At 48.5% G+C, this 14028-nt stretch overlaps 1 protein-coding gene across 6 annotated transcripts in view; it reads left to right on the top strand.

Moving 5' to 3' along the window:
- Positions 1–13808, top strand: part of TAOK3 (TAO kinase 3) — a 153864-nt gene extending 140056 nt beyond the window's left edge. For all 6 annotated transcript variants that reach the window (XM_090062348.1, XM_090062347.1, XM_090062351.1 and 3 more), the window contains 7 exons: positions 883–1119; positions 1729–1857; positions 2639–2842; positions 7223–7462; positions 8181–8393; positions 9724–9906; positions 13452–13808. In XM_090062348.1, the coding sequence (XP_089918474.1) occupies positions 883–1119; positions 1729–1857; positions 2639–2842; positions 7223–7462; positions 8181–8393; positions 9724–9906; positions 13452–13613 (1368 nt within the window). In that variant the 3' untranslated portion in view covers positions 13614–13808. The remainder of the gene's footprint in view (positions 1–882; positions 1120–1728; positions 1858–2638; positions 2843–7222; positions 7463–8180; positions 8394–9723; positions 9907–13451) is intronic.
- The last annotated feature ends 220 nt before the right edge of the window (positions 13809–14028 follow it).

Genomic DNA, 14028 nt, shown 5'->3' with positions numbered 1-14028 from the left:
TCAGGAACCTGAGAACAGAGAGGTTTTCCTCTGTGGATTGTCAATGGAACAATAGTAGGAACGGGGCCTTGGCATTCCCTGGAAGCAGAAGATAACTTTGACAACAAAGTTTAACTTTGTTCATGAGCAATCCAGAAAGACAAATGTAAGGCTATTGCAGTCACTACTAGGGAGAAAAAGCAGGGGGGGATCCTACTGGTAATATGAAGAAGATGATATGAAGATGGCCAGATACAGAGTTTCCACCATGTATCCTGTGAGAGTTGGGAACATGATGATCAGCAGTCTTCAGTACAAACCATCGGTGCAGGGGGTGGTTTAATAAAGAAAACAGATTACCTGGATGATCCTAGTATTTCTTACAGTACATTAGGGTTTGGGGAGGGAGTGGGTGTGGGTACACAGTGGGAATACAGTGTCAGCCTGCCAACTTACAAGCTTTGTGAGGAAATCTGGAATGAGAAATAAGCCTCCCAAAAGGGGTTAAAATGGGGCCAAAGCACGTAAGTCGGGGTTGTGGATTCCCTTCCCATATGGTCACCATTTTATAAGCCTTGCTCCCAGAAATGTTGTTATTAATCAAGAAGTGTCTCATCTTTATGAAGTTTGGGACGTTCCTTGCTGGAGATGCATTTAAAATCCTTAATGAAGTGGGGGAAAAAAACCTTGGCTCCACCCTGTTGGAGAAGAACTCGTGGCCCAGATTATTCCTCAAAGTTGCATGGTCTGTGACTTTAAAGAACAGCTCTTGCTGTAAAAACTGGGAACAGTGTTCCCTAGGAGCTGGCTGGTGATAGCACAGTCAAGCAGTGAGGCTGCTCTGCAGGTGAGTAACTGCAGAAGAAGCTTTTTTAATGACTGATTCCCTTTCAATCCCATCAGGTTACAAGACAGATCCATGAGCATGAGCAGGAGAACGAGTTGCGGGAACAGATGTCAGGATATAAGCGGATGCGGCGCCAGCACCAGAAGCAGCTGATCGCCCTGGAAAACAAGTTGAAGGCCGAGATGGACGAGCACCGCCTCAAGCTGCAGAAGGAGGTGGAGACACATGCCAACAACTCGTCCATCGAGCTGGAGAAGCTGGCCAAGAAGCAAGTGGCTGTGATGGAGAAGGAGGTACGTTATATGACTGAAGAGAGCAGTGCAACAGATCTTCAGGAAAAGGCTGTCTGACCATAGTTTTAGATGGGCACTCTGGGACCTATGCAGAGTCATTCTCTGGGAGCCAGCTTGACTAATTTTACTTATTTATTTGGCAAAACAAGATAGTATGTCTCAGTCTAGTTCCTGATATAGGGATGCCCCAGTTGACGCTGGCTGACAGTATTGCTGGGCTGAAAGGAGGTCCTTCTAGCCCGTAATTGAGATGTGAAAATTGGGAAGGGCGGAGAAATTTGTGGTGCCTTAACCTGTCCTCTTCCCATTGTGAAATGCTATTGAAAAATCCTTGTGTACACAAAATGTGATGGGTAAACCAAGAAAATGAACTTTTCCCATCCAGTTGTGGTTTTGGTAGAAGAGACAGGAAACGTGAAGAAACTCTTAAATGCATGTAGGTGTTAAATTTTTACAGTACACTTTCATGCAGTTGAATGCTGATGGGCTAGGACCTTGTTCTGCCACAGAGTGGGAGAAGGACAGACAGAATACACAATTGGGAGATTTGATTTATGATGGATTTTGTTCTTACTCCCTCACTCCCTAACCACCCTCCCCCTCTCCCAGGCAAAGGCAGCTGCAGCAGATGAGAAGAAATTCCAGCAACAGATTTTGGCTCAGCAGAAGAAAGACCTGGCAAACTTTTTAGAAAGTCAGAAGAAGCAGTACAAGCTTTGCAAGGAAAAGATTAAAGAGGCAAGAACCACCATGTTCCTAGAGCCAAAAGAATGTGGCACAAGCATGGGTCAGGCTTTGTTTTTGATAAACTTGGGTGATCCCATGGGTTTAGTGGACGCAGCCAGATGGTGATGCAAATTGAACTCCCAGCTCCTGGATAGATGGAGAGTGAGATCAAGACCCAAGTGCACCAAGCATCCTTATGAAGTGACATATTAATGTTCTTGATATCAGTGGGCTTCAGGAGGGTGTATTGCCATAAAACTGGGCCTGTAATAGGGTGACAGAGGAATTGTGAGCTCCTGCAGAATTCCTCTGCACTTTCTCCCTCCCCTGAAAAGCACAAGATTGGTCACAGTCTCTTTAAGCTGTTTATGAGAGATCAGTCAACTGGTATCCAAGTGTCCCACAACTGCTTAGCAAATTCAAAGTAATGACCTGCCTACATTAACCCAACCCCAAAATTGCATGTGTAGGACACCCACCCCGTCAGAACAAAGGCTTCAGTTGACTGTTGAAATAAATGGGGAGAAAAGGGATAGCCAGAGAGAACAGAAGAAAAGCCGCCTTATGGCCTCAATTCAGTGAAGTGCTTGAGCATGTGCTTATGGCCCACTGGAATAAATGAAATGTATGTATGTGATTATTAAGTGTTTGTGTTCAAGGTCAGGAGCCAAGGATTTTTGTTCATTCTCCTCCTTGGAAGGAAGACTAGACTCTAGGACATAAATCCTTTCTAGTTCTGTGTCCCTCTGATCCTAAGAAGACAGATGTTTACTCATTTGTTATGTATGTGCAGGAGATGAATGAGGACCACAGCACACCGAAGAAAGAGAAGCAGGAGAGGATATCCAAACACAAAGAGAACCTGCAGCACACACAGGCTGAAGAGGAGGCACATCTTCTCAGCCAGCAGAGACTATACTACGACAAAAACTGCCGATACTTCAAGCGGAAAACAATGATTAAGAGGCATGAGATGGAGCAGCAGAATATTCGGGAGGTGCGTCACTCTTAAACATTAAAGGTGCACCGATACATTGGTCCAGTACTGGATCGGCACCCATATAAAGAACATTTATTATATCGGAAATCAGCAATATCAGGCTGATAATTTGGCCAATAAATGGCCTGTGCATGCGCGCCACCACAGTGCCATACAGGTGGTGAGGAGCACAGCCCGGCAGCATGGAGAGCTGCCTCCAGCTGGTAAGTCTGGTGTGGTGGAAGGGGAAGGAAGGGGCATCGGGAGGCAGATCAAGGCCCCCATGGGGAGGGAGGCATGGGGCTAGGGCAAGCACTGCCCAGCTGTGGCAGGCATGGAGCCATGGCTTGTCTGGGGGGCACACGGGGTGGGGCTCCCACCACTGTGCACCACTCCGCTGGACCAGCAGCTCCCAGACACTTGTCCAGCAGTTGCCTGCTCTTGTGGTGGCTCCCACCACTGTTCCTGCCACTCATTTTGGGGGGGCATGTGCCCTTGGATCTGCGCAGGGCAGAGTGCGCTGGGGACAGGGTTGCTCTAAGCTCTTCCTGGCTGGGTGAGGCTGAGCTGGGAAGGGGGCTATGGGGTGGGGGTGGGTTGCAGCCACAAATTCGCTGTAGTCCCTTTGCAGTGCAGCCCTGTCCTGCCGGGAAGAGCTTGGTGGAGCCCCAGGTCCAGCCCACCCCACACATCTGGGGGCACATGTGTCCCCCACCCTCCTGGATGAGCAGCGCACAGGAGCAGGAGCTGCCACCCCCCCTCTCTGCATCCCCCAGATGAGCCACAGCTCTGTCCCGTGCATGCCCTGACCCAGCTGGGCTTGGCCCTGGCCCTAGCCTCGTACCCTCCCTCCCTGTGGGGGCCTTGATCTGCCCCCATCAGCCCTTTCCCATCCCCCCTCCCCTCCACTCCCACCACACCAGACTTACCAGCTAGAGGCAGCTCTCCACGCTGCCGGGCTGGGTGTCACAAATCGGATCGGTATCAGCCGATACGCCGCCTTAGAAATCAGCTATTGGTATTGGCCACTAAAATCTCTATCGGTGCACCCCTATTAAATACCTCTGCAAGGAGCTTTACCTTTGAATGATTTCAGGTCCTTAAAGCCTTGCTTCTCAAACTGTGCAGGAGGGTGTAAAAAAAAGCCAGTGATGCATGGAGCATTGAGTGGTTCCATGGTACTGGATCTTCTTGTTTCTGCTTGTTAAGTTGCACTGAGAGAGAAAAATACATGAAATGCTTTCCTTGGATTAATTTTCCATAAGTAATTACTGTACTCAGCACAAGGTTCCTCCCAGGTCAAGTAGGGCCAACCTTCCTGAGTGTGAGCAATCATTGGGTCCCCCTGGTATTGTATTTGTTGAATGAGCCTACCGGACTCTTCTTGTGGGAGACTTGAAAAACCCAGCTGCTATATTGCCAACCTCTGCAAGGGTGCTCAGTTAGACCTGGTGATATACAAAGAAGAACGTAGACCACATCTAAAGTTTATGTGGATGTATTTTACCCCGATGGACTTCTTAAAAACAGTCACTTAGCCAAAAATATATGCGTGTAGGTTATACACTAGCAACAGTAAAAGAACAGTATTGAAGATTGCAAAGTGAAGTGCTCAAAAGCTAGGAAATGCTAGAAATAAAGGTTGCTTGTACAATCTTTAGTTCAGCCACCTTGTATGTAAGCATTGTAATAGTCTTTAAATGATACCATACTATGAGATCCCTGCTTCACTGAGGGCACAGAATGTACGGTGCTTTCTTAATAAGCAGGAGCGTTCATTGTGTAACCCTCAGCCTTGCTTCTGGCACAGTATTCAGGCCCTGCTTTGAAGATACGACTTTAAATTCCCCTCTCTGACATTCATCAGTACAGTACCTGAGTGCTTCACAAACATGAATTCCCCTTTTACACCATGTCTGTGTGATAAGTTGGTGTTGTTTTATTTCTGTTTTACAGCTGGAATAGTGAGGTACAAAAAGGGAAGATCAGAAGTTGCCACTAATTTCGGTGTCCATGTCATGCATCCACAGATGCATCTCAGGCAGGTCCAGGGAGGTGATCCTCCCGCTCTATGCGGCACTGGTCAGGCTGCAGCTGGAGTACTGCGTCCAGTTCTGGGCACCGCACTTCAAGAGGGATGTGGACAACATGGAGAGGGTCCAGAGGAGGGTCACCCGCATGATCAGGGGGCGGCAGGGAAGGCCTTATGAGGAGAGGCTACGGGACCTGAACCTGTTCAGCCTCCAGAAGAGAAGGCTGAGGGGGGATCTAGTGGCCTGTTACAAACTAGTCAGGGGGGATCAGCAGGCATTGGGGGAGTCCCTGTTCCCTCGAGCACTGCCAGGAGTGACCAGGAATAACGGTCACAAGCTGGTAGAGGGTAGATTTAGGCTAGACATCAGGAGGCACTACTTCATGGTCAGGGTGGCTGGGGTCTGGAACCAGCTTCCAAGAGAAGTGGTGCTGGCCCCTTCCCTGGGGGTCTTTAAGAGAAGGTTAGATGAATACCTTGCTGGGGTCGTTTGACCCCAGTAATTTTTCCTGCCATGGCAGGGGGTCGGACTAGATGATCTACTCGGGTCCCTTCCGACCCTAGAAACTATTAAACGACTTTGGACACAGTTTTCCACAGTACTTAGGATTTGAGCATTTCAGGCTCAAAGCACAGCTTGCCTCGACTATAGCTATGAATGCTTAGAATTTCTGCAAATCAGACCTAGCTCTTGGGTTGGACATCTTGGAAAACACTCCAAATGTAGTTGACACTTCTGAAGAACTCTGATTTGAGTGTCTTGCCTTCTGTTATATGCTAGGTTTATGGCAGATGCAGGGATGGAATTGAGTTATACACAACAGTATTAAAGTGTCTTAACCACACAGCCATTCTTTCTCTGCAATTCCCTTCATTCCCAGAACAATTCTGGCTTCTGCACTGATGAGAACAGAGGTCCTGTAGAAAGAACAGTACATGACCATGTATTTAAGTTCAGCTCTTTTATAACTTTTCATCTTTAGCACCCAAAATGGCTGGTCTTTTTGAAAATGTTGTTAACTACATTCAATTTTAGTAACTGCATTTCAACAGGAAAATCACTGCAGTTATTATGGAAGTCTCAGTCCTTCTGGAAGTAGATGGAAATCCATTAGATTCCTTCAGATAAGTATGGAAGGATCTGAGTGTCTTGGACAGCAACCTTGGCTGTCAGATGTAGTTCAGTTAAGTTTAAGCATTGCACACTTAGCAATACAGATTTCCCTGCAAGAGATGAGCCCTGAGCTTACTTTTCTTTTCCTATCTTAAAGCTATCACAGCGGGCATTCATATTTCCAGGTACTGGCACTAGAAGTTCAGCAGGATCCCAGTATGTAGGCAACAGATATAGCAAAGTAGTTCACTAGAAGGCCCAAACAATTTTGGGACTTCATTGTGCTAAGCATGGTACAGACATGAGGTATGAGGAACTTAGTCTTGCGTGAAGCAAAGTGATGAGTAATGAGCATGTTAAATGGAGCTGGAAGTGAGTCTCACCCAAGTCATCTCATATAATGACTGCCAAGTGGTCATTAGGAACAAAGGTGCTCCCAACTGAGTTGACCTGTTAACCTGCAAATGAAAGGTTTTGTAGTTTGTTAGCAATACCTTGAGCTAGGAATATTAACAGCACGCTATGGATAAAGTAGGGGCTGGAACTTGTGATCTCTCCTGGGTTGGAACCCAGAACAGGTTCTGCAAGGCTGCATGGTATTGTGTGGAGGGAATTTGTCTCTGTGTGTGCAGAGGTGTAAAGCTTCATATTGTTTTGGAGTGTATCCTGCATTTGCAAGCCCTGTAGCAGGAGCCAAAATGGTCCCATAAGCAGCTGTTGGCAACACTGCTGCTCTCAAGTACCCGTGGGTGTCAGAAATGAGCAACTTTGCCTTGATGGTCATCTGGCTAGTAATGCATGAGGCGCCTTACCAACTGGCAGCCCACAGGGTTTGTAAATTGAATAGGCATGACAGATTCTGACCTGCGGTGCTTTCCTATCTGGAATTTCCTCTGCTCCCTAGCCTGCAAAAGAGAATGCTCAGAAAATGACATTGCTAGACTCAGGGGAAGTAACACAGAGCTCATGTTGGCTGTCAGTGCCACCTGCTGGATACCAGGTGATAGAAGGGCTGTGGCCAGGAGGTGGTTTGGGTTATGGGCAAGCTTTTGTGCCTAGTGTGGAAGTTAGCCCATTTGTTCAGGAAAGCAGACTTAGCAGTTTCTCTTGTCCTGTTGCTGGGATTGTGTTGCTGGCCATGTGGTTCCAGTTTGTGCTTCACTGGGTACAGAGATCTGTCCAGTGCCATAGGGAGCAAACAATGCTTATTTGATCTGAGGGCTCACCTCATGTTGCACTGCCTCCTCCACAGGAGCTGAACAAGAAGAGGACCCAGAAGGAGATGGAGCATGCCATGCTGATCCGGCACGATGAGTCGACGCGGGAGCTGGAGTATAGGCAGCTGCACACACTGCAGAAGCTACGGATGGACCTGATCCGTCTGCAGCACCAGACTGAGCTTGAAAACCAGCTGGAATACAACAACCGGCGAGAGCGGGAGCTGCACAGGAAGCACTTCATGGAACTCCGGCAGCAGCCAAAAAACCTGAAGGTGACAGGAGCTTAGTTGTCTCTACTAGGCTCTTTGCACCTGTAGTAGCTGGGGGCATGGCCTCTTCCTTGTTCTCTGGCTTGGTCCTGCTGTTTTCATGCCTTGGCCTGTTGCTGTTCTCCTGCACCAAGTACCCCCTTCCTTATGTCTTTCTGAGCCTTGGTCATCCCTAGATTCTCCGTGTCCCTGTGGTTCCCCAGTGTGTGTAGGAAGCTCCTTTGTTCTGGCTTTATTGAAGTGCCCTGTGGGCCAAGGTTGCAGAATAAATTCAGACTCTCAGTTGACAAAGCATAGAAAAGTTTCTGCTCTTTCAGCCTGGCCTTGCTTCATGCATTTTGCATGTTCCTGGAGTATAGCAATGGGCCATACATAGCAGTGAGGGTAAGGAAGAGAATGGTCTGGGTTGAGTGGTGTCATGTAGATGCTGCCAGTTAAGGCCTTTGGTCATCCAGCACTCAAGCATATGCCTGAGTTCCCTTACCTTCCATGGGACTTAAAATTGAGTAGGAACCCTAAGCTTTTCTCTCAGAAAGCCTAATACTGCGTGTGTTAGTGGGTCATCTAGTTACCCATTCTCTTACCTGGGTGGAAGCTGTAGCATGCAGCAATGCTGTGGTGAGTGGCTAGTTATCGCTGTCACATAGGCAGCTATGTTTTGGATGGAATCTAAGCTCACAATCTAAGCTTTTTTTCCCCTTCACGTTGCCTCTGTCTGCAGGTTATGGAGATGCAGATCAAAAAGCAGTTCCAAGACACATGCAAAGTGCAGACAAAGCAGTACAAAGCACTTAAGAATCACCAGCTGGAAGTTACTCCAAAGAGTGAGCACAAAATGATTCTGAAGAGTCTAAAAGATGAGCAGACAAGGAAGCTCGCCATTCTGGCAGAGCAGTATGAGCAGAGCATCAATGAGATGATGGCCTCCCAAGCGGTAAGTGCAGCCCCCAGCATTCCAAATCCTCGTGGTAAGTGGGATCTGCTGGGATGATCTGTGCTGAAACAAGTGGCATGAAGGTATATTAGGGCATGTGCATGAGAGACCAGGGGCTCTGGGTAGAGTGAGACATCATGGGAGCATCTCCTGGAAAGCTTATGCCTGTTGCAGCACCTTGTGTCCATCCATATAGCTCATTTTCTTCCATAAAGTTCTGCCAATGCACAGTCTCATAACCTGAAATGCCCTTGTGGGTCTGGTTTTGGAGATCTGTTCAGAGTCTGCCTTTTGTGTTAAATTGTGGTTTTGCCTATGATGAGAAGCTTAACAGCTAAGCAGCAAATTAGGAGATTCACAAGTGGTGTTGCCTCACAGAGGCTTGATCCTTATGGTCCCAGAGTCCGGTGCATAGTGATCTCTGCCCTCCCCTATTCCTGTGAGCAGATGCTGAAGTTTGCAATTAAAGGTGTTTTTCCCAGCCTGGTCTCCAAATAGTTCTTGTGGTTTGGCCTTAACAAATTAAACACATAGCCTCCTCCCTCGAGCCTAGCTATTCCCTGGGTTCCTTACTCTCATTTAGAAGTTGGGCTGAGCAGTCTGTCATGTCCCCAAAAGCCTCCCCCCAAATCATCCCAGGGTGACATTGGGCAACCAATCTCAGTGAGTCGGTAGAAGCTACCTACTGGTTTCCAGCCTGATTGTTGGGTGTTTCAGACACTACAACTCTTATAAGCAACTCCCCAGGATTACTTGATGCAAATAATAAATCCCAGTAATTTGAAGATGCACTTAAGGCCGGAATTCTTCACAGCTTGCTCTGTGCATCAGTATCATTCTGTAGATTTGTCTTCCTTTTCATCATGGGCCTCTCCCTGTTTCCAGTACCAAAGTACTGGAGCAAAACACAGTCCTATCTTTTGACAAGTTACATTACTTTTCTCGCTAGCAGTGAGTCTCCTTACCACCCATCATTTGTCCCTGCTGTGTTTTTAAAATCATACTCAAGGCAGCATCTCATCCCCTTTCACCTTCCCCTATGAGAGATGCAGCATGTGAGTTTCATTGCTCTCCTTCCTTCTATCCCAGTCCAGCCGCAAGATCCAAGGGGGTCTCCAAAACCTGGATCTTCAGGACAGTGGATCTGTCTGCACTCCAGTAGAGGCAGACATACAGTGTTGCATTTATGGCTTCTTCCCTTTGCCACCAGCACCTTACACTGGGATTTGGGTTCTGCTTAGATGCAGGCACATTAGTGGGTGTAACAAAGAGCAGCACCGTAGGAGGAAAATAACTGGTTGAGGTTTGTTGTTTTTGCTTGTTCTTGCAGCTACGGCTAGATGAGGCTCAAGAAGCAGAATGCCAAGCCCTGAGACTGCAGCTCCAGCAGGAGATGGAGTTGCTTAATGCATACCAGAGCAAAATCAAGATGCAGACAGAAGCACAGCATGAACGAGAGCTCCAGAAGCTGGAGCAGAGGGTATCTCTGCGGAGGGCACATCTTGAACAAAAGGTACGTTCCAGACATGCTCTGAAATGACATTTGGGCTTGGCTAGTGAATTGCTCCTCAGAGCTAGCAACATCCAAGCTGTCATTATCTCTCTTTAATTCAGTGGGCTGGGGACCAAAGGGTTAAATAGGGTAGATGTTCTGGAAGAATGTCAGGGAAAATAACTACAAAAAAATTTCTGCCACATTTGGAACTTTCTGCCAAAAGATGTTGATGAGGCAAATCACCTAACAGGTTTTCTTGTAGTTATGTATGTAGTAACTTTAGGTGGAAGCTCCTCTATACAGGGTAAAATGACCAAGGCTGTGAATTCTTATGTTTCAGGACTGATCAATGGGGTCAGGATGAAACTTCTCCCATATTATATTATTCAATGGCTAAGTGCATTATGGGATTTAAAGACATCTTGGTCCCTTGGTCACAGCTGAAGATAAAATACCTAACTAGGCAATTGGACCGTGGTCTTAAGGGTGTTCCCAGGCAGTACTCAGATTATCTGCCCCAGCAAGATGTCTGCCCTGGCAAAGTCAGCGCCAACAAAGTGTAGGTCTGTGAGGGTCTTTAATGGTCCCTCTGCCCATGAATTCCCTCTTCATTCTGCACTTCATGGCTAAGCATGGAACATCCTACACTTCCTGCATCATCCCTGAGTGATGGTTGTAACGTGCGGGCACGTAAATTGCAGATGACTGAGGAGGGAAGTGACCTTGGGTGTGTTTGTCAGTTACGGGAAGATCCTGAGCTGCCACCATGACGCAGCTTTGGAAACGCCTAGTACAATTCAAGGGTTTATTTGATGGGGTAATTTCAGCAGAGACAAGTACTAGTGCTATTGTACAAGCATTGACAAGATCCCATTTAAAGTATTGTGTGCCGTCCAGGCCACCATTGTTCAAAGATGATGCGCAGGTCTGAGGAAAGGCAACTAAGACAGTTAAGGGAATGGAGACCTTTTCTCATAAAGATTCAAGGAGCTTAGCTAGTTTAGCTTTACCAAAATGGAGGTTGAGAATAGGTGTGATTGCTTCTTAACAAACATTCCTGGGGTAAATAGGATGGGAAGAAGATTCCTAGCAGAAGTTGTGGAATGGTTTGCTGCAGGGGGGATGCAGTAGTGAGGACACCCCCCCCCTCCATTTCAGTCAGTGGGGGTAGTAGGCAGGTATTTTTTCCCCCCCTTCCCTGAAGCAAGTAAGAACTGCCTCTATCCTTTTCCCTCTGTACTCAGCAGCAGCACCTCTCCTGCATGCCCTTCCCCCTCTCCCTTACTGCTATCCTTTCTTGTTCTCCAGAGGGTGGTGGGGGTGGGAACACCAGAGCCTCTCCTCTCTGCTCCAGCCATGCTCTATGTGGAGCCAGGCTCAGCTGTGGACAGCAGCAGCAGTGGGAAGGTCTCTCCTTCCTGCCCTGCCAGTCTGGGAGCAGGTGTGGGGGAAAGGAATCTGCCCACCCTAACTGAGCCTGTCTCCCTGTGCAACCCAACTGGAGTGAGGCAAGAGCAGCTTTGAAACCCCTCCCACCCCCTGCCCCAGGATCAGCAGCAGAGGGGAAGAAGGGGAGGGGAGAGAAAGTATCACTGAGCATGAAGGGGGAGGGAAAACTTTTGTGTATTTGGTGGATTAAGTCCCTGGCTACTATTTCTGCAACATGGTCTGCCCACCCTTGTGTGGAGGGTGGGATGGGAATGGGGATGCATACACCCCTACAACACAGGTCATGGCTCCTGCACCACCCTTTCTGAAATCATGGGTCTGCCCATGGTCTGCAGAACAGTAGTGGGGGGTGGGGGACCTGAACTGCTGTAAAATGGAACAGGATGAATTTATGAAAGGGATGATATGACAGGAGAGAGAGTTGTTGGTTCAACAAGAATTGAGGTATGTGGAATCAAGTATTTCCAGTCACTACATTGGGTTATAGAGGCAACTCATTTCTAGTAGGGGTGCACCGATTACAGATTTTATTGGCTGATACCAATTGCCAGTTATTAACCAACCATATATTGGCTGATGCCAGTCCGATAACTGATTTATTCCAGTTAAATCATCAGGGCAGAAGGTGGGAAGGAGGCATGGGCCACTCTTCGGTGGGGAGCGGGAGGCTTCCCACCAATGCATGCACCCCCAAGGGGAGGCAGGGAGGGGAGGGCATGTACCCTCCCAGATCTGTTTGTGGGACAGATGCAGGCTGTCCCCTGTAGGCTTGGGGCTCTCTGCTCCGCCTCCTTTGCCCTGGGAGCCCCACGCTGGCCGTGTATCCCCTGCCTGCCGAGCAGTGACGGGGGGCAGCAAGTTGTGCCTCCCACTGCCAGGCAAGCAGGGGGTGTGTGGCCAGCACAGGACTCCCCAGGACAAAGGCAGCAGAGCAGAGAGCCCCAAGCCTGCAGTGGGCAGCTCTGCTCAGCTCTGGTCCATTTAAAAGCGTCTCCGTGCTTAAAAATGGTGGCGGTGCTTGAACTAAAGCTCATTTGCTGCGGGCTCAGGGCTCTCCACTCTGCTGCCTTTGCCCTGGAAGCCCTCCATCAGCCATGCACCCCCTGTCCGCCTAGCAGCAGGAGGCACAGCTTGCCACCTCCACTGCCTGGGCAGGCAGGAGATGTGCAGCCAACACGGGGCTCCTGAGGGAAAGGCAGCAGAGCGGAGACCCCACAGTGAGCAACTGCATCCGCCTCATGCACAAATATGGGAAGTACATGTCCCCCCATGCCTCCCCTCCGGGGTGCACACAGTGGCAAGGAGCCACCCCTATCCCCCCTGCACTCCCTGGATGAGCCATCCATGGCTCAGTCCTACTCCCCTGCCCCTATCCCACTCCCTCACTCACCATGGGGGGCCTCAGTCTGCCCCCTCCATGCCCCTTCCCTCCCCCAGTCCCCTTCTCCATAGACTTACCTGCAGGAAGCTGCTGTCCACATTGCCTAGCTGTATACTTGGCCATGTGCATGTTTGACCATGCACATGCCTACAGTACCCCCAGCATCTCGCTCCTGGCAGCCCCACATAGGACCCTTTGCAGGATAGCATGCTGCCCACCTGCAAGGGGAAACCCACCATTTCCTGAGGGAATCCAGGCACCGAGGGGGCCCCGTGCAGGATAGGGAACCCAAGTGTCCAGGGCCAGAAGGCATAATTATCGGTAAGCATTATTGCCTACAATGACCAAAAAAAGCCTATAGCCAGTAATGTAAATTTCCCTTTTATCAGTGCCAGTCCAATAGGCAACCGATATATCAGAGCACCTCTAATTTCCAGTCATGGTAGGTGTCTGGCAATGCCCTCATCTCCCCTGCTTTTATCTTTTGGTATGTTATAGGATGTTGGTTATTCTAGCTTTGAGCTTTGCAGTTGTGTGCAAGGATTTGAAGTGGCAGTGTTGGGGAACACTTGGTTAAAAGGTGGCCCACAGAAGCAGGGGACTGAACTCGATGGCCCAGGAGGCCCCCCCCAGTCCTATGTTCCTGAGTGGTGGGTACCACCCGGTTGGCACTGTGGGGTACGCTGTGCTTTTCGGCGCTTACTGAACAGGCTGCGGACTGTGCTCGTTTCAGATTGAAGAGGAGCTAGCCGCCCTCCAGAAGGAACGCAGCGAGAGGATAAAGTTTCTGTTGGAAAAGCAAGAGCGAGAGATTGAAACGTTTGACATGGAGAGCCTGCGAATGGGCTTTGGGAATTTGGTCACATTAGATTATCCCAAGGAGGACTATAGATGAGATTAAATTTCTTGCCATTTTCAAAAAAACAAAAAAAGAAAGAAAAAAGCTAACAAAAAAATTACAGAAACCTGCAAAACCAACATTCCCCATGTTAACGGGCGTGCTCTCTCTCTTTCTGTCTCTCTTACTGACATCGTGTCGGACTAGTGCCTGTATATTCTTACTCCATCAGGGGCCCCCTTCCCCCCCACCCGTGTCAAGTTCCAGTGCTGGACAGCTCCTTGGCGGTCTTTTTCATAGTATGTCACAGTATTGATGTCTCTGTGCAATGATTAAAAATGTTTCAGTGAAAACTTTGGAGACAATTTTAATGAAACAAAAAAAAAGTGGATGTTTGTTGCTTATGAGCAATCACTCATTTTACCACCAATCAATGAAAGTATAAGCAAAAAATAACAAAAAAAATTATATC

The sequence above is a fragment of the Crocodylus siamensis genome, chromosome 9 (assembly GCF_052110815.1).
Source record: "Crocodylus siamensis isolate JL-2025a chromosome 9, ASM5211081v1, whole genome shotgun sequence".
In the NCBI taxonomy this organism is placed as follows: domain Eukaryota; kingdom Metazoa; phylum Chordata; order Crocodylia; family Crocodylidae; genus Crocodylus; species Crocodylus siamensis.
Note: the sequence above shows the minus strand (reverse complement) of the source record. Positions and strands in the feature narration are given on the sequence as shown.